We start from the raw sequence: 21,973 nt of genomic DNA, 5'->3' as shown, positions 1-21,973 counted from the left end.
CACGGGCAACGCTACAGGCGAGAGCTCAGAGGAAATGAGCGGCACAAGGGTCGCCCTCTTGGCCCTGAGATGCAGATCCGTCTGACCATCATCCGCATTGGCAGGGACATCCTCCTTCTGATCGTGCTGCTGCATGCCGTCGAGGGCCATAGCCATTGGACTTGGATGTGGTAAAGCTGTTTGTCGCCCTGCTCCGTTTCGGTGTGTGTGCCCCGGTGCTTGTTCGTGTGGGCAGGCCATGCGTGCCTGTGGCAATCTGTGGCTTATGAAGGTACCTTCGAATCGGCTGTCTCTGGCCGCCGGGTCGGCTCAGGGGCGTCATCCGGATAGACCCTTCTGGCGAGCATCCCGGCCAAAAGGTGTCAAGTGTATATTTAAAAGATTGTATTTTTTTTTTTATTCATGCGCTCTATGTATGTACTTATGATGGTGGTGCAAATGTCTCCAGGTCCTTTCCTTTATGACCAGACATCTTCCTCATAACGGCCGCGGCCGCGCAATTCCTTGACATAGGCTGTGGCCTTCTCTTCCGACATCTCGCCGCATGTCATGGCAATTTCAATCACCTTCTGGTTGACCTCACGCGCCATGTTCTTGGCGTCTCCGCACACGTAGAAGTATCCGCCCTTCTTGTGGATCAGGTCCCAGATCAGTTCCTTGTACTCATCCATGCGATGTTGGACATAGGTCTTGGGAACACCGGGCTGGCGGGACAAGGCCGTGATGATCTGAGCGCCCTCGATGTCCTTCATCAGCTCAGGCCACTCATCCTTGTACAAATAATCCTCGTCCTCGCGGCGGCATCCAAAGAACAAGACTGTCGCGCCAACCTTCTTGCCGTTCTTCACGTCCTGAGCGCGATCCTGAACGAATCCACGGAAAGGCGCAACACCGGTTCCTGGACCAACCATCACAATGGGCAAAGCAGAGTTACGGGGCAGCTTGAAGTTGGAATGACGGACGTGGATGGGCACCTTGACGCCATAGTCGCCCACCAAATGTATTCCTCTGGGTCCGGAAATCTCATACTTGGGCTCGATCACTCCAGCCCTGTTGATGTGGCCGTGGCAGTTGTGCAAAAAGTTAGTGGCCAAACCATAGACGATCTCATCGGGCGCGACCACAGGCTTGTAGTCCAGGACAACGGCAGTCAAGTGGATCGAGGTAGGATAGGCCTTGGCGGAGGATGAGATCGAATAGTAGCGGGCCTGAAGACGAGGGGTGGACTCGATAATCAAATCGAAAGGAGCCTCTAGGGTTTGACCAGGGCCCAAAATCTTTTCCAGAACAGTGCCCAAGCTGCGACGTGCATCAGCAACGTTGATACGGAAGGCTTCCTTGTCTTGACCCCAATGAGCAAACGTCTTGGCCGCCTCCTCAGAAGGAGCAAAGGGTGTCAACTGGCCAATGAAAGCACGCGAGGGTGGGGCAGTAATGTCAACGTAGTTACGCAGGATCGTGCGATAGGTCGTGGGAACCGGGAAGGGCAGTTTGGTCGAGGCAGGATCAGTGTTGGAAACAGTAAGGACGGTATCGAGCTTTTCGGTCAAACCAAGGACCTTGGCCAACTTTTCAACCTCATGCTGGGCATTCACCGGCCAAATTGCGATGTGGTCGCCAGCCTGGTAGGTGATGCCAGATCCAGAAATATCGATCTCCATGTGCAAGCAATGACGGTCAGCATCGGTAGTGAATAATTCACGAGAGACTGAAACAGGTGCAGAGTAAGGGTTCTTGGAGTCATAGGTAGGACGACTATAGAAGACGTCGAGAAAAGCCATAAAAACCGAACGGTTAGTATCCATCACAGTGGTCATCAGCAACATGAAATAAAGGGCGAAGTGCGACTAGGAACCATTGACTTACGAGCCGAGCATGAACTTGGGCTCCTGGTGTTCGCCGTAGTAAATCTTCTTCAGACCCTCGATTTCCTCAGTAGAGTGCTCCTGGATCTTGTATGTCGCTTGACGAGGTCCACTGTTGCCAGCCAAGAAGTCGATGCCCATGAAATCGCAAACAGCCTTCCACATGTCGTCCTTCCAGCTCAGGAAGTCTTCCTCCAGCGAACCGTCATCATCACCCTCACCGCGCTCGCCGATGCGGGTGGCACCAAGCGCTTGAAGCTTCTCATCGACGCGTCTGCAAACAGAGTTGTAGTGTTCATAGGTCTTGTTACCGAGTCCAAACATGACAAAGTGCAGGTTCGAAAGGGGCTTCTCCGCATCTTCATAGTCACCGACCGAAAACTCGGGGAGGTCCTCACCAGCAACCATGTGCTCCCAAAATTCAACAGCGTTATCCGTCGGCTCACCCTCACCGTAGGTGGCAAGGACAAAGACGGCGAGGTGATCCGAGGGCAATGTATCCAAGAGGTTCATATCGTAATCTTCCAAGTCGGCGGTCATGGTCTTGAAGTTGTAACGCTGGGTTCCCTCCTTGGCCAAACGGGCAGCGTAATCTTCGGCGGTTCCAGTTTGCGATCCATAGAAGAAGATGATGGTCTTGTCCTATTGTCGTAAACAATTAAACACGAAGATAGTGTTAGCCTTGCGCGAAGATCATGCGGATAGGGAGGACAACTGAAGACAATGGGATGATCAGAGCCGTATGGTGATACAGTAGAATGATTGCGAAAACCAGTAAAACGTCAATCGATCAGCTGCATTTCTATCTGAGCCGAGTGGATGCGTAAGACGAACGGCTATCACAAAACGATATGATAGCAACATGACCAATGGCAAGGTGGGCTGTGCCACCAACAAGGGAGTATCATGATAATAGAAGAACCATCCTGGGAATGAGTCCCGTGCTGCAGCTCCTGTTTTTGGAAAGGTTTTACTTCCTCTCGGGTCGGTCGGTCGGCTGCATCGGGTAGGTAAGAGAGAAGGGATCAAGGCTCTCGGGTAGCTCTTCTCTTCTCGACCACATAGAAAAAACCTTCATGGTTGCGGGCAGAGCAAGCCAGAACCGACAGGGAAAAGGTACCAATTGCAATTGCTGATATTCATTCATTCACCAAACTGTTCAATGACAACAAAAATAGACAATTGACATGATAAGGAAAGGTGCAGATCAGAGCAGGGTGTTTGCGCCTACCGTTTCTTTCATCTTCTGAACAAAGTCGCGGGTCCTCTTAGCGACCTTGTTGATCTTGAGGGCGGGGGCATTGGGCTTCTGCATTGGTACGAGGGGCTGCTTGGTGGCGGCCTTTGTGCCTGAACCCAGCAGCTTGTCCTTGAACCAGTAGATACCAGAGCCCACGAGGACAGCACCGAGGATGGCGATGTCGAGGGTGTCGATGACAGCGTCGGCCATGGTGAGAGTGATGTCGCCTTGAAGTTACTGTGTTATGAGGAGTGGATGAAGAAATAAGGAATCGACTTGTCTTGATGAGAAAAGAAGAGGTGTGAGGAGAGGGAGAGAAGCTACCAGGGGTTCGATTTATATGGCCTTACTTTGTTGAAGAAATCATATGCAATTGGTTAGACTTACTCAATTGGAACAATGAGACAAAGCCACGGCAGAAAACCTCATCCCACCCTCCCCGCGCGCAGCCTAAATTGCCCCATCAAAGGCAACCCGGGAGCCAGGACGATCTTTTCAAGTAGGACGCTATGCTCCACTAAAACCACGCCATCGACATCTACACATCCAAGTGTCCACGCCCGCCTGTCCACCGTGCTCCATTGTCTTCTTGGCCCCCTGGTCTTTTTTGTCTCTGCGTCCACGGCCGTATCACGCCATGTGAAATGAAGGATTGTCTTGGCCCATTTGTTGTTTATGGGGATGGGGACGATCACCTTCAACCTTATCCCCCCTCACGTTGCCCTCGAACCCAGTGCCATTGTCTAAGTGACAACAATGTTCACTTGCCATGTAAACCTGATTTTTGTTGCTATGCATGCATAGAAATAAATTCGATTAACGTGCCACGTCCTACTGCTCTTTCCTCTTTGTCATGCTTTCTTGGCAAAAAACGTGTTCTTGTTCATAGAATGTACGTCCTCTTCGCAGCAGCACCCCAATTGCACTCGCGACCACAATTTTGCTTGGCCATGATCTTAATACTGAAATTAAGATACGGTCAACGCCGTTTTCCCATTGCTCCTCCATCAACATGGATCGGATCGGTATGTATCCAGACCTGACCCTTGGGTAATCAATGCACCCATAACGTTGAATGGATCGGATCGGGCTAAATCGTTTTTGACGAAAGGAGGGATTACACTCAATGGAAACCCATATTTAGAACGCTCTATACAGCGGGCCCGCCCATTTCCCCTTCATGGAAAGTCAAAGCACGACTGCGCACACACTCAGTTTCTTGAAGAGCGCAGATATTCCTCCCCCATTGGCTCGTCAGGTTTGCCTGCTGGAAATGGAAAAACGCCTGGGCCTTGTGCCCCTGCGAACAACAGAATGCTGTGCTAATCATAGATAGCGCCCATCTATTAACTACAATACACTCCCTTGGAACACATCTGCAGCTCTTCACTCTCTTTAGCTCTATCACAAAGGGACGCCCACAGACAAAAAAAAAAAATCATATCCGGACAGTGATATGTCATACAGCGCATAACGCATTTCTCAACATTGCGATTTTCGTCTTTGGTCGAACGCCATGTGGTTTATAGGATGGTTGCAATGAGCTGCTAGTAGATGAATTGTATATAGACGTGTTTTCCTATTGTCTACATCAATAGCTGAGATGCAGCCAATACAACAGCTCCCAGCCCAACAGCCATCGCATTCGCCTTCACGTTCTCTCCACCATTATGAGCAACTGCCGAAGCTGCCGTGGGCGCAGGGGCCGATCCAGAGCCGTCAGCGGCTGGTGGAGCAGCTGCCGAAGAAGGCGCTGTCGATGTACCGGCTTCAGGACTGGAGGGGTTGTTAATCGTGAACATATTAGTGTAGCTCAACTGGGGATCAGTGCGGACGACAATCGAGTACGTTCCTGTGGGGACGCTCAGAGGCACCGTGAGGTCTGTGCGCGTACTAGATCCGGAGCAGTCCAGAGTGCCCAACGTCGCGACGTACCGCACCGCATCAGATGGTCCGGTATTGAGAATTACGGTGACGTTCTTGGCAGGCTCGCCCATCGATGCACAGTTACCGGTCCATCCCACAAAGTTGGAGACGCCCGCCGTCCAGACCGTGCCGGCTGTGGGGTTATTGATCTAGTCAGATTTGTACACCGGTATATTTGATTATTAGCATGGCGATGATGAAAGGATGGGCATGAGGCTGAGTGGTGGATGGTCAGGAAAGTGGAGTCATTCTGGCTGTACCTGAATCATGTCTGCGTTGACATAGGCCGCCAGAGTCGTAGTGGCAATGAGAAGGGTGGTTGTGAACTTCATGATTAGGTAGTATGAAAGATATGTCTTTTCTTGAACTTGGCGAAAAATTGGAGGTTAATGGAAGACGAGAAGCGGTTCTCAAAGGAAGTAAGTGCTGAAAAATAGGTTCGACTAGGAGAAGTTTAGAATAAAAGGGAAAGAGACGAGGGCTGCATTACTACTCGGCGTATTTATACGGACGATGACACTGAAAGAGGACCTCTCGGACGGTATCTTTCTATACACGAAACGAGAACCAAGGACCCCAGGTGTCCATACGGATTGCAATGACCGTGCTATCTTTGGGTGATGTAAAGTCGAACCCGAGGCCCAGGTTCCGCGCTCTCTGTATAAACACTATACGCAGCTAATCATAGAGCTGCCTATTGAAGAGCGCGTCCTTGTGCATCTTTGTTCCTTCCCCTCGATAATTCGCAATAGCGTTTCTCGAGCTCCCCTTGGCTTCTTCATCGCTCAATACATTCATTGCCTATGACCCCGCATTCGCCCCTCTCAGCTGAGGTTAATTGAACTCCTTTTTACGAGCTGCAAATAGACTACGTTACGACCGCTTACCCATCCTTCCTCGGGTGCGGTTCTCTGGTTCATTTGTTAGACTGTATGAGGCCGAATGAGGTTTAAAATAGCTTTCGTTTTCCGTGTCCACATCAAGCTAAGGAAGGACCATGGCGACGATAACGAAGATCATAAAGACCACAATGCTCGGTTAACCTTGAATAAAACGCACGCGATATGAACTCCTACGTGCCTTTTTTTTTTTTTCTCTTCTCTCGCGGGCTCGGTTTACATGGACCCGCTTCGATTAAGTACGCCTTGAAGGCCTTTTTTTGGCCTGTGCTGTCTCACGCGGGTGCTTCTAGAGGAATGGAACTAGATTGTAAGTTATTCTAGGACAGAACCCTAACTAAACGTAGTGCATACATGCCCAGCTCACATTCTTTTGATAGGGTTCCAATAACGGATTTTTATGCAGTCGCGACATTAGATATCTAGACGCTTGTATAGCTAGTCTACGACCTAAACTTAGGAAACACTCAAAAGTGGGTACAGCAGATAACGTTCGTAGTGGATTTTCTCTATATCGTTTATTCTATGTCTCTATCGAAGAGTGAACCATTTAATAAATCACAGTCGCTCGGATGGGGCACCTCCTTCTAAATTCCTGCTGCTGGAAATATGTCTTATGATATGTCCTCACGAACCGATAGGCCTCGGATCGACTCGATAGTCGAATCAGGTACTGGCAGGTCGATGACATTCGCCTTGAGGGAACAGGGATGATTGCAGCCTCAGTCGTGTCCATCAGCTGGAACCGACGGAATTCTGTTCGCAGATTATCCGGACGTGATGCAGCCGGAAGCCCAGAGACAAGAACTAGCAGCCCTGAGAGAGGTTCCGGCGACAACTGTGGTGGGATAAAGCGCTTGTCCCGAGGGTTATATGGATCCAGCTATTGGGAAGATAGTGTTGTCAATAAATTGCGTAATAACTTGCTAACTAGGTGATGTTGTCGGCTTCAGCACTACAGCAGATCATCGAGGGCACGCCATATGAGTATATGCTTACCACGTTCATGTTGAGTTTATGTCCACCTAAGAACTTGCCATACTTTTGCGCAATAAACTCAACAGCATCCGTCGCAGAGCGAAAGACGACCGTTGCGCGGTTCTGGAACTCCATGAACTGATTCCGATGGTAGATGATATCAGTAATGCTTCCTTCTGAGATCGCCATGCGTTTGATGTCGTCTGGCATAACGGCTGAGGGGAGTTGAGAAATCAGAATGTAGGGCGAGTACGCCAGTTTCTTTTTTGTGACTAAATGCGAGGAAAAATGAAACAGAAGGTGATGGTCAATGTCGTGTACTTCTTAGGATGTGCTACTACAGCTACGTCTCATGCCTCTTGTCCTGATCTGCGTCGCACACCTTTTGATATCGCTTCAAGCTTCTTAAGATTCATTTGAATATTGGACTGGCTGTTCTCCTTGTCCTCCTGGTCGCTTGCAGTCCGATCCTTTGGAATATCCCATGTTCTTGCCATGTTGACGGGCACAATTGTCGCTCTTGTTGAAGCCCCTCCAATAGATAAAGTCGAAGTCGATGCCGAGGATGCCTCCAAAGATGATGCAGCTGGCTTTTTTACTGCGTCCCAGCTGTAACCTGTGACGAATGTGCTCTTTGGGCCGTAATTGTTGCCTGAGGTTTGGTCGCTATTTCCTGGTTTGCTGACGCCGCTCATGCTCCGACGACTGCTTACAAGGACGGATGAGGGGCGAATGATATATGATGAGTTATGTTGCTGAGAATAAGAAATGCAGTTTGGGGGCTGCCTTCCCCGTAGAGCTGTCGTGTGAACTCCATGTCCTGATAGAGCTGTGGGTGCTACTGATGGCATGGTTGGCAGGAGACGCAAAGGAGCCAGTTGTAGGCAGGAAGTTGATCTTAGCGAGAACCTGCACTTCGATTTGAGCGATTGTGTCAAAAGAGAAGCAGCCGATCCTGATGTTACTGCTGCCATGGTTGCTCCTGCTTAAATCTATATTGCGCTTGCTGTGCTCCTGACGTGCTGGTGTACTCGTCCAATGACTCTATGTAGAGATGCCGAAGGTGTAGGTGTGCAATGTTGCACAGCTGAAGAGCAAGGGCGAAGAGTTGTGTTTACCGCCAGCCAATGAAGCCACCAAATGTTGCCACCAAAAAAATCGATTTCCCAAAACCAGAAGTTTTGGTATCTCTCGCGCATGTTCGAGACTGAGGTAGTCCCTGAGGGCCAAAGACACATGGAGTGCAAATAATGTATTACAAAAAATGGAAATAAATGATAACGTCTACAGACTCATACTCCTCAGGCGTACAGAGTCCGTCGCGCCCATACCCCACGCATTGGGATGGATTTTGAGCCCATGCAATGGATCCGCATCCTTGTTCTTCTTGCCACCGGGAGCATGGAATCCCCGGAAGGTATATCCCGCGAATGCCAGCTTCTTGCGCATATCCAGCAACCGCCGTCCCTCATTCTTGTTGCCCAAAAGCGGATCTCGGATGATTCTCTCCTCGCCCTCCGGTGCGGCCATGGGGTTGTCATCCACCATCTCATCAAAGTACCGTGTATCCGCTGGATCCTTCAAGGCTGGTCTGAACGGTGGCTGCTGCGATCTCAGGTTAGCCCAATCGATCCCATGGAACCACGGGTGGCTCTTGATCTCGGAAGCATCGCCCAGTCCCTGGCTGTTTAGACTATGGTTCAGCTGTTGTTGTTGTTGTTGCATCAAATGGGGAGACACGGTCGACCAGCGCTTATTCACATTCTGTACAGGCGGGCTACGACCGAGGCGGAATTCCTTCTCGCAGATCAGTTTCTCGATCAAATCTTGGACTTCGCGAGAGACCTTAGGCTTTGCAGGGAACTTGAGAGTTTGGCGCCAATTAATAATTTTGAGACGGGTCGTATGACGGGATTTGGAGATAAAAGGTGGATATCCGTACAGCATCTCGAACATGATAACCTAAAAGGAAACCAACATACAAATATAAGCGTCAATGCAACGTCCTGGAAGTCGGGTTCAGATGCGAAATAAGTATTTCATAAAAGATGGTTTTCGTACCCCTAAGCTCCACCAGTCGCATCCGCGGTCGTATCCTGCACCTCGAAGAACCTCTGGTGCCATGTAATTGTTGGTGCCAACAACCGAGAATGCCATCTTTTTCCTGTTACGATCGCGCCAAGTGAGGATGCTCTGGTTGGGTGGTGGGCGGCCTATTGATTGGGCGTAATCCTCATCATCCAGGTTCCAAGCCAAGGCCGCCTTTGGGTTGCCCGGCTTTTTACGTGGCCTGAGTGTGTCCGTATTCTCGATATCAATACCGGTCTTGCGCAGGAGAGCACGTCGTTGAGACTCGTAGTAGGCTGTGTCGTGCGCCCAATGGAAATCGGTCGCGAGTCCGAAATCAGATAGCTTGATATGTCCTTCCTTGTTGAACAAGAAGTTATCAGGCTAAAAAGATTGGTGTCAACGCGTGATAGAAAGACGTGTTTAGTACAGGCACCCAAAGAAAGGATTCCTACAGTGAGAGGTGTCCTGCATATTGTTACCTTAATGTCGCGATGAATATATCCCAGTTTGTGCGCTTCCTCGATGCAAAGAACCATCTCTGCGACATAAAACTTTGCAAAATCCTCCTCAAAGATATCCTTCTCAATCAGCAAGTTCAACAAATCCCCTCCAGACATATACTCCATAACCAAATACAGATGGTCTGCATCCTGGAAGGAATAGATCAGCTTAACAATCCACACCGCCGACTCGGAAGCAGCCGTCATGAGGTCGCGCTCCGCTCGGACATGTCCTTCCTGACCTTTCTTCAACATGTCGGCCTTGCGCATGACTTTCATCGCAAAGTACAGACCCGTGTCCTTCTCCTGAACCAGCTTGACAACGCCAAAGGCGCCGTGGCCGATTGCTTTGAGAATAAGAAATGAGTTTACCGAAATCTTTTCGCGCATCAATCGCATGTATTCTGTCTCATTTGCCATCCACTCTTGACGCTTCACAGCTTTTTCAGACTCTGATATTCCCATGGACTCGAGCTGGCGTTCCAGCTGCAGTCGGCGTCGAGAGCGGCCTGAAGGGTTGGTCAGCAAGCGATGGTAATAGCTTTCAAAAAAGACTTTGGTCGAAGACGATTGTTCGACAGTTCCCAGCGAGGGAATCGTAGATCGCTCAAAGTCCTCCCAGTCGCCAGGTATCCCATCGGCATTACCCTCTGAATCATCATTGTCGGCAATGATAAAGGTTGCATAAGAGGCATCGCGCTTATGGACATCGTTATTAGCGAGTTTCGCGTGGAAGGAAGGGCCCTTGAGGGTCTCGGGAGGAGTGGCAAACGTCGCCGAATCCTCCTGTCGTACAAGATCAAACTTGAGCTGGGACACTTTTGAAGGAACTCGAAAGGAGGGAAAGCAACACCAACGACCAACGCGCGTTAGACAGAGCCCCCTACTTTTTCCATATACATGTGCATATAATCAGTCTTTCTCTTGACTCACCTGGTAGTTTTCCAGCACTGGGATTTCGGATCCATTCTTTGAAAATCAGCTCTGCTTCTGCCTCGGTCTCGGTATGGATCAGATGTTCAAAATTCTTGGGCTCCGAGATCATGTTTTTGGAGATACGCCGCTTGGTTGTGGGTGAGAAAGTGAAAGTCTTGCCTAATTAGCGCATTTAAACCAAACGAATGGTCAGGTCTCCACATTCTCGCGTCCAGTACCTGCTCGAGAGTCCAGTCGCGTTCAAGCAGGAACGAAAACCGATATGAGTAATGAACTTGCCATTCTCCAAGAGCGACATCACATGGTTCGCAAAAGTGCCGAAGTTCATTTGCGAGGGCTGTTGCTGAAGTCGTGGTGAAGTGCTGCGCGGAGGAGGCGATTGAGGGTATCCTGCTGCCATTGCCATTTTTTTTTCTTTTCTCACCGACTTTGTTGGGTGGACTATATTTTATGATAAAAAGGGGGGACGTTGGCGTCAAGGCTGCTGAAAAGGATTGGGGATGTGACCATGAGAAGAGGGAGCGTCTGAAGTGTGCGCAAAGGGCGTCAGGACTAAGCTATAGAGAAAAGGCTCGAGGAAAAGGTTGTTGAATCCTCGCACAGCGTGTTAGGGCGAGTGTAATTGATGCGTGTTTAGAGGTGAAAAGTCGAAGTTTAGGAAGGAAAGGAAAGAGTGAGAAAGAGAGGAAGGCGATGTCAGCCTGGAAGGAGAAGATGATTATAGCCTCATTCTCCTCCACGCCCCCTCTTCCTCCGTTGGGTTGCAGTGCGTTGCAATACCCCTGTCTTCTGCTACATAGCTGTTGGCTGAGCGAATGAGATCTCAGTGTGCTTCTGGTCATGGTTGTTTGTGCATGGATGTTTGTATCTGTTTACGAAAGTCAATACGTGCTGCAGACTACAGTCGGAATAGGGGTAAAGAGCATTCGAAGGAGACTCCCATGTGTGTGGCAGCGTGTCAGTCTGCTTTGCCGCAGGAAGGACGGCTACTGCAGTCGAAAGGGCGGATCATGGCATCACGCTATTCGCCGTCCAGACCCACAGCCGATGGCCTGCGCTTGAGTGAGCTCAACCATGGTGCATCTAGGAGAGATCCAGTAGTCTTGAATTGTCGAGCCTTTTGACCGGAGCGTGTAGGTTCGGTCTATGTCGATTGCAGTGCCCAGGCAGTACTTGTCGCCTTGTCAGGAATCACCTATTGCACACTTGCTGCTCCCCACTGATGTCGTCCTCCTTCAAAGGCCGGCAATCATTGCCACCGCCTGGATTGCCCAATGCGGAACATCGTGCTCTCGCCCCACTTCATGTCGTCATTGGTCAATAGTGCAATGCCCTGGTGACCCCCAGGGGGCCCCTTTTCGCCAATCTCCTATTTTTCTCTCCCCTTGCCCGACCCCCTTTTTTGTAAACTGTCCTCCTGAAAATAAAAGGCTAACTGACCTCGACTTCGCCTCGGGTTATATTATGTCCCCATGCTCATCTTGCCATGACGATCGATTATTACGTTAGAACACAGCAATATTCCCGCCATTTTTTTTCTTTATTGTGGAGGTATACCTAGTCATGATCCTCATGCAGCAGACAGCGGGTTTGGACAGTAAGCTGGGGGCGACAAATCAAATCGGGACGGCTGGTGGGATCATGAGGACGTCTGGGCAGCAGGGAATAGAGAGCAGGGGTATACTGGTTGAAGCTTTCTTCTCCTGTTGTCTGGCCATTTTCTTGCTTTCTGGCGTTTCTAGAGTTGAGCATCCGTTCTACGCGACACATTGACTGTTCGAAAGATATGCTCCCTCAAATCTACTCGATATCAAAGACAACAACAACGCCATTGTCCTGTATCCTCTGCTCTCCCGTATACTCCGCCAGTTCCACCCTTGCCTGATCTGCAATAGCGCGTAATTGCTTCTCCTGAATGGATTTGATATCGACTCTGCGGGAATGGATCTTGTTCGCCTTGGGCAGACGAATGGGCCCCCGAATCGAGAGACCTGAAGTCGCGTGAATGGTATCCATGAGACGCTGGAAGGTCGCGTTTAGGGTTGCTGTACTTTCGGACTGGAGTGTGATGGAAAAATCGGCTTTTAAGATTGTTGGTGATGATTCTGGGCTGTGATTGGATGGTGTTGTTGAGTCCGTCATGGCAGTATGGTGAATCAGGCTGAATGCGTTGTCCGAGCTGCTGTCGTTGTATCAATGGTAGCAGTGGTGCTCCTGTCCTCTGAAGGCGAGTTCTTGTCCGAGGTGGTTCGATGAACGAGTGATCAAGAGTGGGTCGAAGAGCAGAAGACAACTGCCCTTCAGCTTGGACCGTGACTGCCACCGCTCATATTGATGAAATCCGGTGCCAGGCTGGATGCGCACACACAGGCACCAGTTCTTCTCTCAAACTATGAGACCATCACAGTCGTTATCTTTCACACATCACTGCCGCAGGGCACTATGCAACAAATGCACGCCTGTTTCATATCCACTTCTATGCACAATTACTCGCCCTGATCTCGCTGATCGCCCTGGATACCCTAATAGTTTTGGTGCTTAGACTATCCCTGCAACAGAGAATCGGTATACTCCGGATTCCTTTCCTTGCCCGTTTACCCCTCTCCCCTTGTATTGAAATGCCCTAAAAGTATCCCCAGGAGGAGAAGTTGAGCGCATCCTCCCGCCGATTGGCCTTGATTCGTTGCCACCAAAATGAGGGTGCCGTGACTGCGGGATATCATTTGGGCACGGACAAAAATAAAAGAGAGGATCCGAAGGAGAGCCATGACGAAAACTATCGTCGTCTGTTTTTCTTCTGTCCCTCCTGCCTCCTTCCTGCCCCCGCCTGGTCCCTGGGCCCTCGTTTGTTGTGTGCTATTTATTTGTGCTGGCCTGCTGCTGCTGGGGACCATAGCCTACATCGTCGCATCGTCTCTTCTTCTCCATCTCTTCTCTCTCCCTTTCCTTTTGGTAATCTTTCTTGACCTCGACCTCGAACGATGGGAGGATTCTTCACACGAGCCCCTTCTACCCCAAGTCCCACAGACGTTCCTCAGGACGACAACGACGACAGAAATTCTATCTCTGTCAGACCAGCGCCCGTCCCTGCCAAGGCACTATCAACGCCCTTTCCGACACAATGGCCTGCCACCGGAGCTGACGACAGCACTGCGACCTCAAAACTAGGCACTAGCGACAATGCAGGTGCCAGGGACCATATATCGTCACAATCCTCAGCAACAGCAACGTCTTCATCACCAAGGCTAGAGCAGAATCCCCTGCCGCATCTCCCCTTCGTGCCTTCACCTGAACATAATCCAGATCTGAAGTGGGCACCCCGTTTCAGGGCCGATCCGTCCAGCATTCTTCTCGCCTATCCACGCACCAATGTGGATCATATTCATGATTTTTATCAGATTTACAATCCGCCGGAAAAGGGATGGTGGAATGTCGCGAGGTATGGTACACACTATCCTAGCCGCCGTTTCGTGCGATATGACTTTTTGAGAAGAACGATGGACTGACTATTATTCTCGCTCTTTCTTTTTTTTTCTTTTTCTTTTTTTTTCTTTTTCTTTTTTTTTCTTTTTCTTTTTTTTTGCGAGAAAAGCACCATGGTGATGTGTGGAGTAGCAGCAGTAAGCAAGACATTTATGACATTCGGCGCCTACACTGGAGTTTACAACATGAACCCATTCCTCAAAGTCCTTTACGATCCTCACCGGACAAGACCGATCCTCACAAGTAAGTAAAGCAAGCTCAAATGTACATGAAGAGGATGCGATCACTATGATGATCTGGTCTGTACATTCCCTCTAATTTTTTTCTCCTTTTTGTGTCCATAGTTACCAACCATGCCTCGACGTAAGTCTTGAGCGAGAGACACAAAGCCTGCGCACTTTACAAGATCGGAATCGACTATTTGGTCATAACGGGACAGAAACACGGGGAAAAGACAAATAACAAGGATTATCTTGTTTCTGTTCTTTAGTGCCGATGACCCCCTGTTGTGGGGGGCGTTACCATGGAAGTGTTTTTTTCACCCCACAAAGACCATTCGATATGCATTGGGAGCTCAAGAGCTTTGTTACCCCAATAAGTGAGTGCACAATTCAACGATTCATAAGAGTACAAGCGTAAGATGCAATATGATCCCTTTTTCTTAAACCCTACACTTTCTGTTTACTGCCCTAGACCCGTTGGAGCGTTCTTCAGATTCGGACAAATTGTACCGATCATTCGAGGCAACGGCATCTATCAGCCTGCTGTAGACAAGTCGATCGATCTGCTCAAGAGCGGCCGGTGGGTCCACATTTTCCCAGAAGGAAAGATCAACCAGTCGGACCAACTCATCCGACTCAAGTGGGGCGTGGGCAGGATATTGATGGAGTACGGAGGACCACCCATCGCAGACGGAGGCAAGCCCATGAGTGAGGCAGAGATCCCGATCGTAATCCCGATTTATCATCTAGGCATGGAGGATATCCTGAGACTGTACCCGAACAACGACTCGCCCATCTTCCCCAAGTTGGGCTTGCCCCTGACAATCGTCTTTGGAGAGCCAATTGATTTTGGAACACTAATGCAGGAGTACAAGGAGGGTAAGATCCAGGAAGTCGAGGCGCGCGTCAAAATAACAGAGAGAGTGTACGAGGCGCTGGACGAGCTGAAGAGAGTGGCACTGCGGTTACAGAAAGAGCATGCTGATGAGATAGAGAAAGACAGGATCAAGAAGGGCCGGTGGTGGTGGATTAAACCTGCCGGATGGGGTTGGTAAGTACATGTCTATGCTCTACTGCTCTCGACTGGGGCAAAGTGATTTCATTTTCTGACCTACTCTCTGCAATATCTTGGACCTACCATAGGTGGAGATCGCCCGACATGGAGCTGTATCCGCAACATAGAGATGCCACAGTGAAGATCGAGGAAATTTAGACTATCAACTTAGAGCATACACCAATAATCATTAGAACACGGCACCCATAGTGCCGAATCATCATATCGCAATCAATTCTTTATGCGTGTTCAAGCACCGTCTTTTGCCTAGAATCATTTTCATTGCGCCGCTTTGCTCTGCATTACACTTCTGTATGCCACTTGATGAAGGTTTCTACAGCTGGTCGAATTTTTTCTATGTGGGCTACTATGCCGTTCAACTGCAGCTTCTTGTATCGGACATAGAAGGCCTGTAACCGCGGTCAGGGCGTCTCGTCGCTTCTCTCCCTTAGGGGCGATTCCTCATAAATCATCTGGTTCCGAGTTTCGCCCTTACAGCGAGCCTGCTACCATCCCCGTTGAAGACACATCACGCCAGCAACACAAAGCCAGATGCGCGGTATTATATATTAAGCAGTGGTCTCAAATCAGACCTTTTTTTTTTTTTTTTTTTTTTTTTTTTTCATGCCGTCGTCGTTCTATTGCTCGTGTGTACTTTTTGCGCTTGATAGCTACAGTTCGTTCGTTCCCCCAGAAGAAGAATATATCAGTTTATTGTCAAGCTACCGATTTATCGCGACTATACTCTACATGAATATGTAGCGTGGCTTAATTGAGAAATCAACGTCTGGTCGAATGTCCTCCATGTACTCCACGACGGCGCTATAGTCCCTGTATCCAACTTGAGGCATTCAAGACCTTGAAAACACGGAAACTAGGACAGGTACCAATGATGTGTTCGAGGAAATGCTGCCTGATTGAGGCTCTGTTCATCTCAAAGGTCCTGAGAGGATACCGATCTGGATATTCCTCGGGCGAGATTATGATTTTGGGCTTGACGGGGAAATGAGCTGTCTCAGGGTTGACGACGGGCTCGGGTGTCTCCGGGATTGGGTCCTAGTAGGCTAAAATCGTTGACGTCGCGCAGGCTCGGGCAATAGTGTCCTCATAAGATAGCCCGTATCCTCTAATGGAAAAGGTGCTTGATGTGGTTAAAAAGGCTTCTTTTTTTTTTTTTGGCGCCAAATCGTCGAATCCCTGCTGCATTTTGCTGTCGCTGTAGAGTTGCGCTGTTTCGGTTCTGAAAAAGTCCTCTTCCTGAGCCGAAGGGTTCTGTTGCTGCTCTTGTTCCTCAAAGCGCTCAAGGGATGGCCTCTCGAAATCGTCTCCATGCAATGCATGTGCTTTCTTGTGTAACAATGCTCGTTTTTTTTTTTTTTTTTTTTTTTTTTTTTTTTTATTAACATAAATCCCCATGAGCACAAGACGCATGGTCCGCAAAGGCCTTGAAGCCATAGATGCCTTCCATGCACGGCAGAGCCGCATCCCCTACCAACTATGTTGGCTTGAGGCGTCAAATTCATAACCCATGTCGCATAGCTAGCCTAACCTAACTCCTGCGTGACCTGTTGCGCGATACACGTCTCCTAATCCAGATCCAATGTTAATAAAGTTGTTTTTAAACCGAATAACCCCTCCATTATGTCCAACTTCCCTCGCCCCAAGCAATGCTGTAGCACCCTATAATCCGCGGTCCGTCTACCTTCCTGGATCTCCGTTGCAAGTAACCGTCTCCCTTTCAAATCAGAGAAATCACCAACACTACGTTGGTGTCCCCGATCACCGTTGCGTCCTCCGGCGCGTTTGCTCATGAAGGTGATTCCAACTGACTTTTCCCAGGCGACAGTGTCCTCGCATCGTTTGTTCCATATCTTGGTCCTGCCGAATTCTTCGATCCTGCTCACGAACTTTGTCACCATGATCGTCGCAATCCACTTAGTGGTGGTAAATAGCTGCTTCCAGGTCTCAATGAGTCCCGTTGGCACCAAACCTCGGTATAAGTCCTTGACCTCCCAATCTGCCTCACTCTCCGGCTCCTCTTCTTCCGCAACCCGATATGTCCCTCGCCTTTCCGCCGTCCCCTGAATCCACTGCATTGACTCCCAGATAGCCTTCGTTCCTGTTGCCGAGAAGTTGGGACAAGTCGCAGTGAAGGGCTTGTCCTTCCGTTCGGCCTCCTCTCTCTCCTGTTCCCATTTTCGCACTGCCTGTCTCCATGCACGATATCCATTCAACTCCACTTCCTTCACCGCGTCCCTCCACTCTTGTCGCTGGTCGCACAAGGTAGCTGAACAACGCCAAAGATGATCGTTCGTCTCTGGTTCCCTCTCACACCTACGACATATGTCCGTTTGGTAGGTATCTGGATGTCGTTTCTTCATCGCCTGCAATGTCGGCAAATCTCCATGCAGCTTCTTGATCCTGTGCGAACGTAAACGACAGTCTTCCAGGCTGGTGTATAAGCGCTTTGGCGGGTTGTTATCGTGTAAGATCCGTAGCGTGGGCGCCCATGCTACCGACCGCCAATCCTTGATGTAGGTCCTCGTTCGATGCTGCAATGTCCACTGATAATGGTGCCGTACCGCGGACTGCAACTTCAGTATCCTCCTCAAGTCCAGGTCTGCACTGTGCGTTGCAAACTGTGCGTGGCATTTCAAATCATGGTGCTGCGTTGCGTCTAGCCTCCATAGTCCTGTATCGATCCCATGTGCTGCCTTGGCAACAGTGTCTGCAGCCCTGTGTAACAATGCTCGTTCCAGTACAGTCGAAGCTCGAATATCCGAACGATACACAGTCAAAATCGTTCGGATAAAAATTAGGTTTAAATGAATTGATTTATTTAGAAACTCGCCATTTGTTTGGCCATTCGTTCGGAGTCATGCAACTGAGGAGTATATATTTTCTGCGAGTTTCTGAATACAATCAATCTAATTTTTATCCGAACGATTTTGACTGTGTATCGTTCGGATATTCGAGCTTCGACTGTACTAGGCATGTCCGGGTCGAGTCGAGGCGAGGCTGAACTAGCACTCAAACGCGTCCAGTCCCTTCATAGACTCAAGTGGCTGCTTCTCATGTCCCATATATCAGAAGTATTCAAATATCCATTCGAAGCAACTAATGGTGAGCTAGATCATCTTACTGAAGTACGGTTTCTCTTTGTAAAACAATAGTCGTCAGCTTTTTGCTCTGTTTACTGCATTTTGGATGTGCCGAGGTCTTGGTCTTAAGAGTTAGACGGATGTTGCTGTAACCATCGTCATACAAGACCTCCTCGTCTTCCTATTAAGTTGATGTGTCGAAGTAATTTTTTTTTTTTTTTTTTTTTACACATGTAGGAAATTGGTGGCGTTGGGCGAAGTCGTTTTAAGGTGAGGATGGAAAAGCGTTATCAAAATAATTTTATCGAGCAGGACTTTAGGTAGGACGATAGGATAGTAGAGCAAGGCACTTATATAGATCTTTTCTGCCAATTCCATGCGTCTCTCCGCCCGACTCAAGGAAAAGCACTGTTGGGGCTATAGAGAGCGAGCAAGAGAAACTAGGCAGAACACGACGACGACGGTTTTGTGTGAGCCTCAGCATTGCAGTTGATGCCCTACACACCTACACACAAAACAAACAACTTCCTCAATTGTTCAGAAAAAAATATATCTCATTGTTGCCCACACGTATAAGACTATCGTCGGGATCTATACAATAATCCGACATCTAGGCACCTGCTCCTTCAGCTTCTTCACAGTCGCCTCCTTGGCATGAGGTGTCATCGGACTCTTGCTAATCGTCAGCTCCTCGAGAGCCACCACGACCTTCCCCTTCTCATCGCTACCTTCCCCCTCGCCGCCGTCCTTGGGTATCACATGGGTTGGGAAGTTAATCACCCCAAAATTGCACCCTTTCAGGTTCAACACTTTGAGCCGACTGTAATCCAGCGCTCCCAGCAACTCTTCCCACTGGGGGCCTGTGAGACTGCCTCGTGGCCATTGAAAGGTTTCCAGTAGCGGGCACATCGACAGGATCTGTAATAACGCTCTGAGTCCTGTTTCTTTTAACGTAGAATGAGTCCCACGGAAGGTGAACGACTGCATGATAGAGTGTTGATGTTGCTGGAGTTGTTGATTCTGGGATGCGTGCGAGATGCCATCATAAAGTCGTAGACAGTATTTGTTACCATGAGGACTCGCATAGTCAAGACTCATCAGGTACGGAAAGATATCTCCGATGAAACCAGTCCACTTCTCGAACATATATCGCGATGTGAACGTGATACGGAGCGGTGCCGAGGACGAGGAAGGCGTAGGGATTGATACCACATGCTCCAACTCAACCTTCTCTGGGACGAGTGATGACAATGAAGATGACGCGGTTGCCAATGTAGCTTTCTTTGGGTCTGATTGCGATATAACTGCCGAAGGAATCGACAGCGGCGAAGGACTGTCAACTGAAGACAGATACAACCTCTTGAGCGTCTTGGATAGGGTCTGTTTGCCTACACTAGTGAGGCGGGAAATTGTGAGCGCATTGTAGTCTACATGAAAGTCGATCTGCTCCAGCTTCATGTTCTGTGATTGCTGCGTAATTGCGTCGAGTACCGACGCATCCTCGTCCCTGAAACGGTCGCCGATTAAAAGCGTGTGTAAATGAGCACCATAGCGTTCCAGAACCATGTAATCGAGGAGAAGGGGCGGTTCGTTGAAACGGATCGGGTCCAGCAAGGGAGATCCAGGTTCTGAGCGATCCAACCTGATTTTGAAGTTAACACTAGACAGATTCAGGAGCCTGAAGTGCGTGTGATCCATAGACAGCTCCTTGACGAGCTCGATAGTCCCACAAAAGCTGGGGCTGGAGCAGCACAGGGTAAGAGTTGCCAAATGTGGGCTTTTGTTGAAGATCGTCCGTAGTTTGTCCGAGTGCATCTTCGGGTCAAACAGTGCATCCAGATGGATCTCCCGTACTTGAGTCTGATGTAAGGCTGCAAACACGGATGACTTTGAAAAAAGGTCCTCAGCGTGAATGATGTCGATCGACTGCAGACAACTGCTGGCCGTCAACACATGCACCATGGGATCCAAACGTTTGTTCCGACCGACACGATCCAATATAGATCCGGTATGCCTGCCGCAATCCAGTCTCAGCTTTTGAAGGCGTTGCATTCCCAAGATCCAGTCTCTGGTTGTCAGTAGGTCCTGATAACTCGCATCCCACTCCAGCACAAGGTCCAGCTCACGAACATCTCTGACTGGTCCTAGGTGAGAGAGTAGATATTCCGGAGTTGCGGATTTCGACGGTCTTAAGGTCAGCCTGAGGATCCCGCGCTCGAACTCATAGACGCCATCGTTCCAGAGGACGGTATCCCGGAGACGTGTCAGTACATCCGTATCGAACTGTGTCTGGTGATGATGGTGACACAGCCATACCACCTGACCGTCATCGCTCTCTTCGCTGTAGAGTCCTCCCAAAGGTCTGTGCTTTACGGCCTCTCCGGTCTCATTTTCGGAAAGATCCTTCAGAAACGACAGCACCTTGCTCAGGTCCGTTCGTCCATCGTCGTTTAAATCCCCTGCCTTAACCTTCTCTTCAAATGTTTTATCCGCTTTTATAGACTGAAGGTGACCGATGACTTCGTCAACACTTGCCTCAATATCGTCGGCGGTTTCCATCAAGTGGACGCTATTCCATGAACCTCTGCGCACCTTGACGTACTCCAGGTCCTTAAGGAACGGTACGATCTTCCCGTTGACTGGAAATCCATGCTTCAGCTTCTGCAGAATGTTAAGCACATAAGGTCCGTAACAATCAAAGAACTCCGTCGGCCGATTTAGTTCGTATCCAGGATGGCCACACAGATGAACATGGCCTGGTATGGTGTTCGATGTGTTGTTGCCGGGCGTCCCGTGCTTAATCTCTTCTCCTCCTTCACAAAGGAAGTGTATGCGGAATCGTTGATCTAGGGACAAGTCTTGAGTCGACGATGTCTTTTTTGAAGGTAGGATAATAAAGAGCTGCGGGGGAATGATTGATGTAATGTCATGTGCCTTGAGGATAGGGGGAGATGGCGGCGTCCAGACTTGATGGTTGGAAACTTCCTGGTTGTTATACGGCACTCCTGCAGGGCGAGATGAAGGTAGCATTGCCTGCTTTCCATCATTAGGTGCTGCTTGTAATTGAGATGGTGATCCTGCTCCAGAACCCATAAGAGAGATATCAGCCGAAGATGCAGCATACTCTGGTGGCGATGCGCCCTCCACTTCATCGACGCCACCCGTCCTCAGTGCAGCTGGTGGATAGCCAGCTGTAGTGACATGGAGGACCATTCCTGGATAGTGCTTGATTCTTGCTGGGTTGTATCTATCGTTACATGAGCGATGATTAGTTTATTCCTATTTCTCTTCATCCCGCGACACCCCAGTGTCGAACGTTGCTATTATTACCGCTGTCCGGCCTTGTCTCTCATAAATGCGACCATAATATTGCCATTACGATGGACGTGACGAAGCCCTGGGAAGAATGTTTCGATGTCTTCCCAAAACACAAATTTCGCGCCCGTAGTGGAATCCGTAGATACCTCGATATTGACAATAGGATTCAGCGACGAAGATCCGTCGAGCTGGTCCCGCCGAAATGCCTGATGATCGATGTCCATGTATGCCAGCTCTGTCGATATTCACAATTTCGTTGGTTGACTGAGATCCAGTCGTGGTATGAAGAAGGGTCAGGGGGATGTGAAAGGACGAAAAAGATGAGAGAGCAGCTTGAAAAAAACGGTCAGCAGGTTTTTTATCGCCAAAATCAATCCAGTAT

The 21,973-nt window shown here is 49.3% G+C and overlaps 6 protein-coding genes across 6 annotated transcripts; 1 reads left to right on the top strand and 5 right to left on the bottom strand.

Moving 5' to 3' along the window:
* Window positions 1-373: 373 nt before the first annotated feature.
* Window positions 374-3,585, bottom strand: BC939DRAFT_334779 (NADPH-dependent cytochrome P450 oxidoreductase). The gene is made up of 4 exons (XM_051551626.1): window positions 3,493-3,585; window positions 3,097-3,385; window positions 1,867-2,507; window positions 374-1,755 (listed from the first exon to the last, which is right to left on the bottom strand). Exons 2-4 carry the CDS (start codon window positions 3,313-3,315, stop codon window positions 459-461), a joined length of 2,157 nt encoding a protein of 718 aa, XP_051407354.1. The 5' UTR covers window positions 3,316-3,385; window positions 3,493-3,585; the 3' UTR covers window positions 374-458.
* Window positions 3,586-4,497: 912 nt separating this feature from the next.
* Window positions 4,498-5,542, bottom strand: BC939DRAFT_466462 (uncharacterized protein). The gene is made up of 2 exons (XM_051557646.1): window positions 5,292-5,542; window positions 4,498-5,180 (listed from the first exon to the last, which is right to left on the bottom strand). The coding sequence occupies exons 1-2, from the start codon at window positions 5,361-5,363 to the stop codon at window positions 4,692-4,694; spliced, it is 561 nt and encodes a 186-aa protein (XP_051407353.1). The 5' UTR covers window positions 5,364-5,542; the 3' UTR covers window positions 4,498-4,691.
* Window positions 5,543-6,262: 720 nt separating this feature from the next.
* BC939DRAFT_466459 (uncharacterized protein) lies at window positions 6,263-8,092 on the bottom strand. Its single transcript, XM_051557645.1, has 3 exons — window positions 7,291-8,092; window positions 6,930-7,180; window positions 6,263-6,813 (listed from the first exon to the last, which is right to left on the bottom strand). The coding sequence occupies exons 1-3, from the start codon at window positions 7,880-7,882 to the stop codon at window positions 6,481-6,483; spliced, it is 1,176 nt and encodes a 391-aa protein (XP_051407352.1). The 5' UTR covers window positions 7,883-8,092; the 3' UTR covers window positions 6,263-6,480.
* A 53-nt stretch (window positions 8,093-8,145) lies between these two features.
* BC939DRAFT_466456 (kinase-like domain-containing protein) lies at window positions 8,146-11,161 on the bottom strand. Its single transcript, XM_051557644.1, has 5 exons — window positions 10,694-11,161; window positions 10,412-10,573; window positions 9,458-10,308; window positions 8,970-9,359; window positions 8,146-8,870 (listed from the first exon to the last, which is right to left on the bottom strand). The coding sequence occupies exons 1-5, from the start codon at window positions 10,818-10,820 to the stop codon at window positions 8,193-8,195; spliced, it is 2,208 nt and encodes a 735-aa protein (XP_051407351.1). The 5' UTR covers window positions 10,821-11,161; the 3' UTR covers window positions 8,146-8,192.
* Window positions 11,162-13,192: 2,031 nt separating this feature from the next.
* Window positions 13,193-15,418, top strand: BC939DRAFT_466453 (acyltransferase-domain-containing protein). Its single transcript, XM_051557643.1, has 6 exons — window positions 13,193-13,853; window positions 14,007-14,140; window positions 14,242-14,260; window positions 14,388-14,495; window positions 14,591-15,169; window positions 15,262-15,418. Exons 1-6 carry the CDS (start codon window positions 13,396-13,398, stop codon window positions 15,329-15,331), a joined length of 1,368 nt encoding a protein of 455 aa, XP_051407350.1. The 5' UTR covers window positions 13,193-13,395; the 3' UTR covers window positions 15,332-15,418.
* A 3,390-nt stretch (window positions 15,419-18,808) lies between these two features.
* BC939DRAFT_334701 (uncharacterized protein) lies at window positions 18,809-21,913 on the bottom strand. The gene is made up of 2 exons (XM_051551625.1): window positions 21,604-21,913; window positions 18,809-21,520 (listed from the first exon to the last, which is right to left on the bottom strand). Exons 1-2 carry the CDS (start codon window positions 21,813-21,815, stop codon window positions 18,865-18,867), a joined length of 2,868 nt encoding a protein of 955 aa, XP_051407349.1. The 5' UTR covers window positions 21,816-21,913; the 3' UTR covers window positions 18,809-18,864.
* Window positions 21,914-21,973: the final 60 nt, after the last annotated feature.

Source organism: Gamsiella multidivaricata (genome assembly GCF_025024155.1).
Source record: "Gamsiella multidivaricata strain RSA 2152 chromosome Unknown BC939scaffold_97, whole genome shotgun sequence".
Classification (NCBI taxonomy): domain Eukaryota; kingdom Fungi; phylum Mortierellomycota; class Mortierellomycetes; order Mortierellales; family Mortierellaceae; genus Gamsiella; species Gamsiella multidivaricata.
This window is presented reverse-complemented; position numbering and strand designations above follow the sequence as displayed.

Coding starts and splice junctions, on each gene's coding strand:
- BC939DRAFT_466456 (XM_051557644.1), bottom strand. CDS start 10,820: ATGGCAATGGCAGCAGGATACCCTCAATCGCCTCCTCCGCGCAGCACT. Junction 9,360..9,457: donor ATATTCATCGCGACATTAAG/GTAACAATATGC, acceptor CAATCTTTTTAG/CCTGATAACTTCTTGTTCAA. Junction 8,871..8,969: donor GCGACTGGTGGAGCTTAGGG/GTACGAAAACCA, acceptor GTTTCCTTTTAG/GTTATCATGTTCGAGATGCT.
- BC939DRAFT_466462 (XM_051557646.1), bottom strand. CDS start 5,363: ATGAAGTTCACAACCACCCTTCTCATTGCCACTACGACTCTGGCGGCC. Junction 5,181..5,291: donor TCAACGCAGACATGATTCAG/GTACAGCCAGAA, acceptor AAATCTGACTAG/ATCAATAACCCCACAGCCGG.
- BC939DRAFT_334779 (XM_051551626.1), bottom strand. CDS start 3,315: ATGGCCGACGCTGTCATCGACACCCTCGACATCGCCATCCTCGGTGCT. Junction 2,508..3,096: donor TTCAGAAGATGAAAGAAACG/GTAGGCGCAAAC, acceptor TTACGACAATAG/GACAAGACCATCATCTTCTT. Junction 1,756..1,866: donor CCCAAGTTCATGCTCGGCTC/GTAAGTCAATGG, acceptor CGTCTTCTATAG/TCGTCCTACCTATGACTCCA.
- BC939DRAFT_466459 (XM_051557645.1), bottom strand. CDS start 7,882: ATGGCAGCAGTAACATCAGGATCGGCTGCTTCTCTTTTGACACAATCG. Junction 7,181..7,290: donor GCTTGAAGCGATATCAAAAG/GTGTGCGACGCA, acceptor CCTCGCATTTAG/TCACAAAAAAGAAACTGGCG. Junction 6,814..6,929: donor ATAAACTCAACATGAACGTG/GTAAGCATATAC, acceptor TCTTCCCAATAG/CTGGATCCATATAACCCTCG.
- BC939DRAFT_466453 (XM_051557643.1), top strand. CDS start 13,396: ATGGGAGGATTCTTCACACGAGCCCCTTCTACCCCAAGTCCCACAGAC. Junction 14,496..14,590: donor GAGCTTTGTTACCCCAATAA/GTGAGTGCACAA, acceptor TTACTGCCCTAG/ACCCGTTGGAGCGTTCTTCA. Junction 15,170..15,261: donor AAACCTGCCGGATGGGGTTG/GTAAGTACATGT, acceptor GACCTACCATAG/GTGGAGATCGCCCGACATGG.
- BC939DRAFT_334701 (XM_051551625.1), bottom strand. CDS start 21,815: ATGGACATCGATCATCAGGCATTTCGGCGGGACCAGCTCGACGGATCT. Junction 21,521..21,603: donor AGAGACAAGGCCGGACAGCG/GTAATAATAGCA, acceptor ATGTAACGATAG/ATACAACCCAGCAAGAATCA.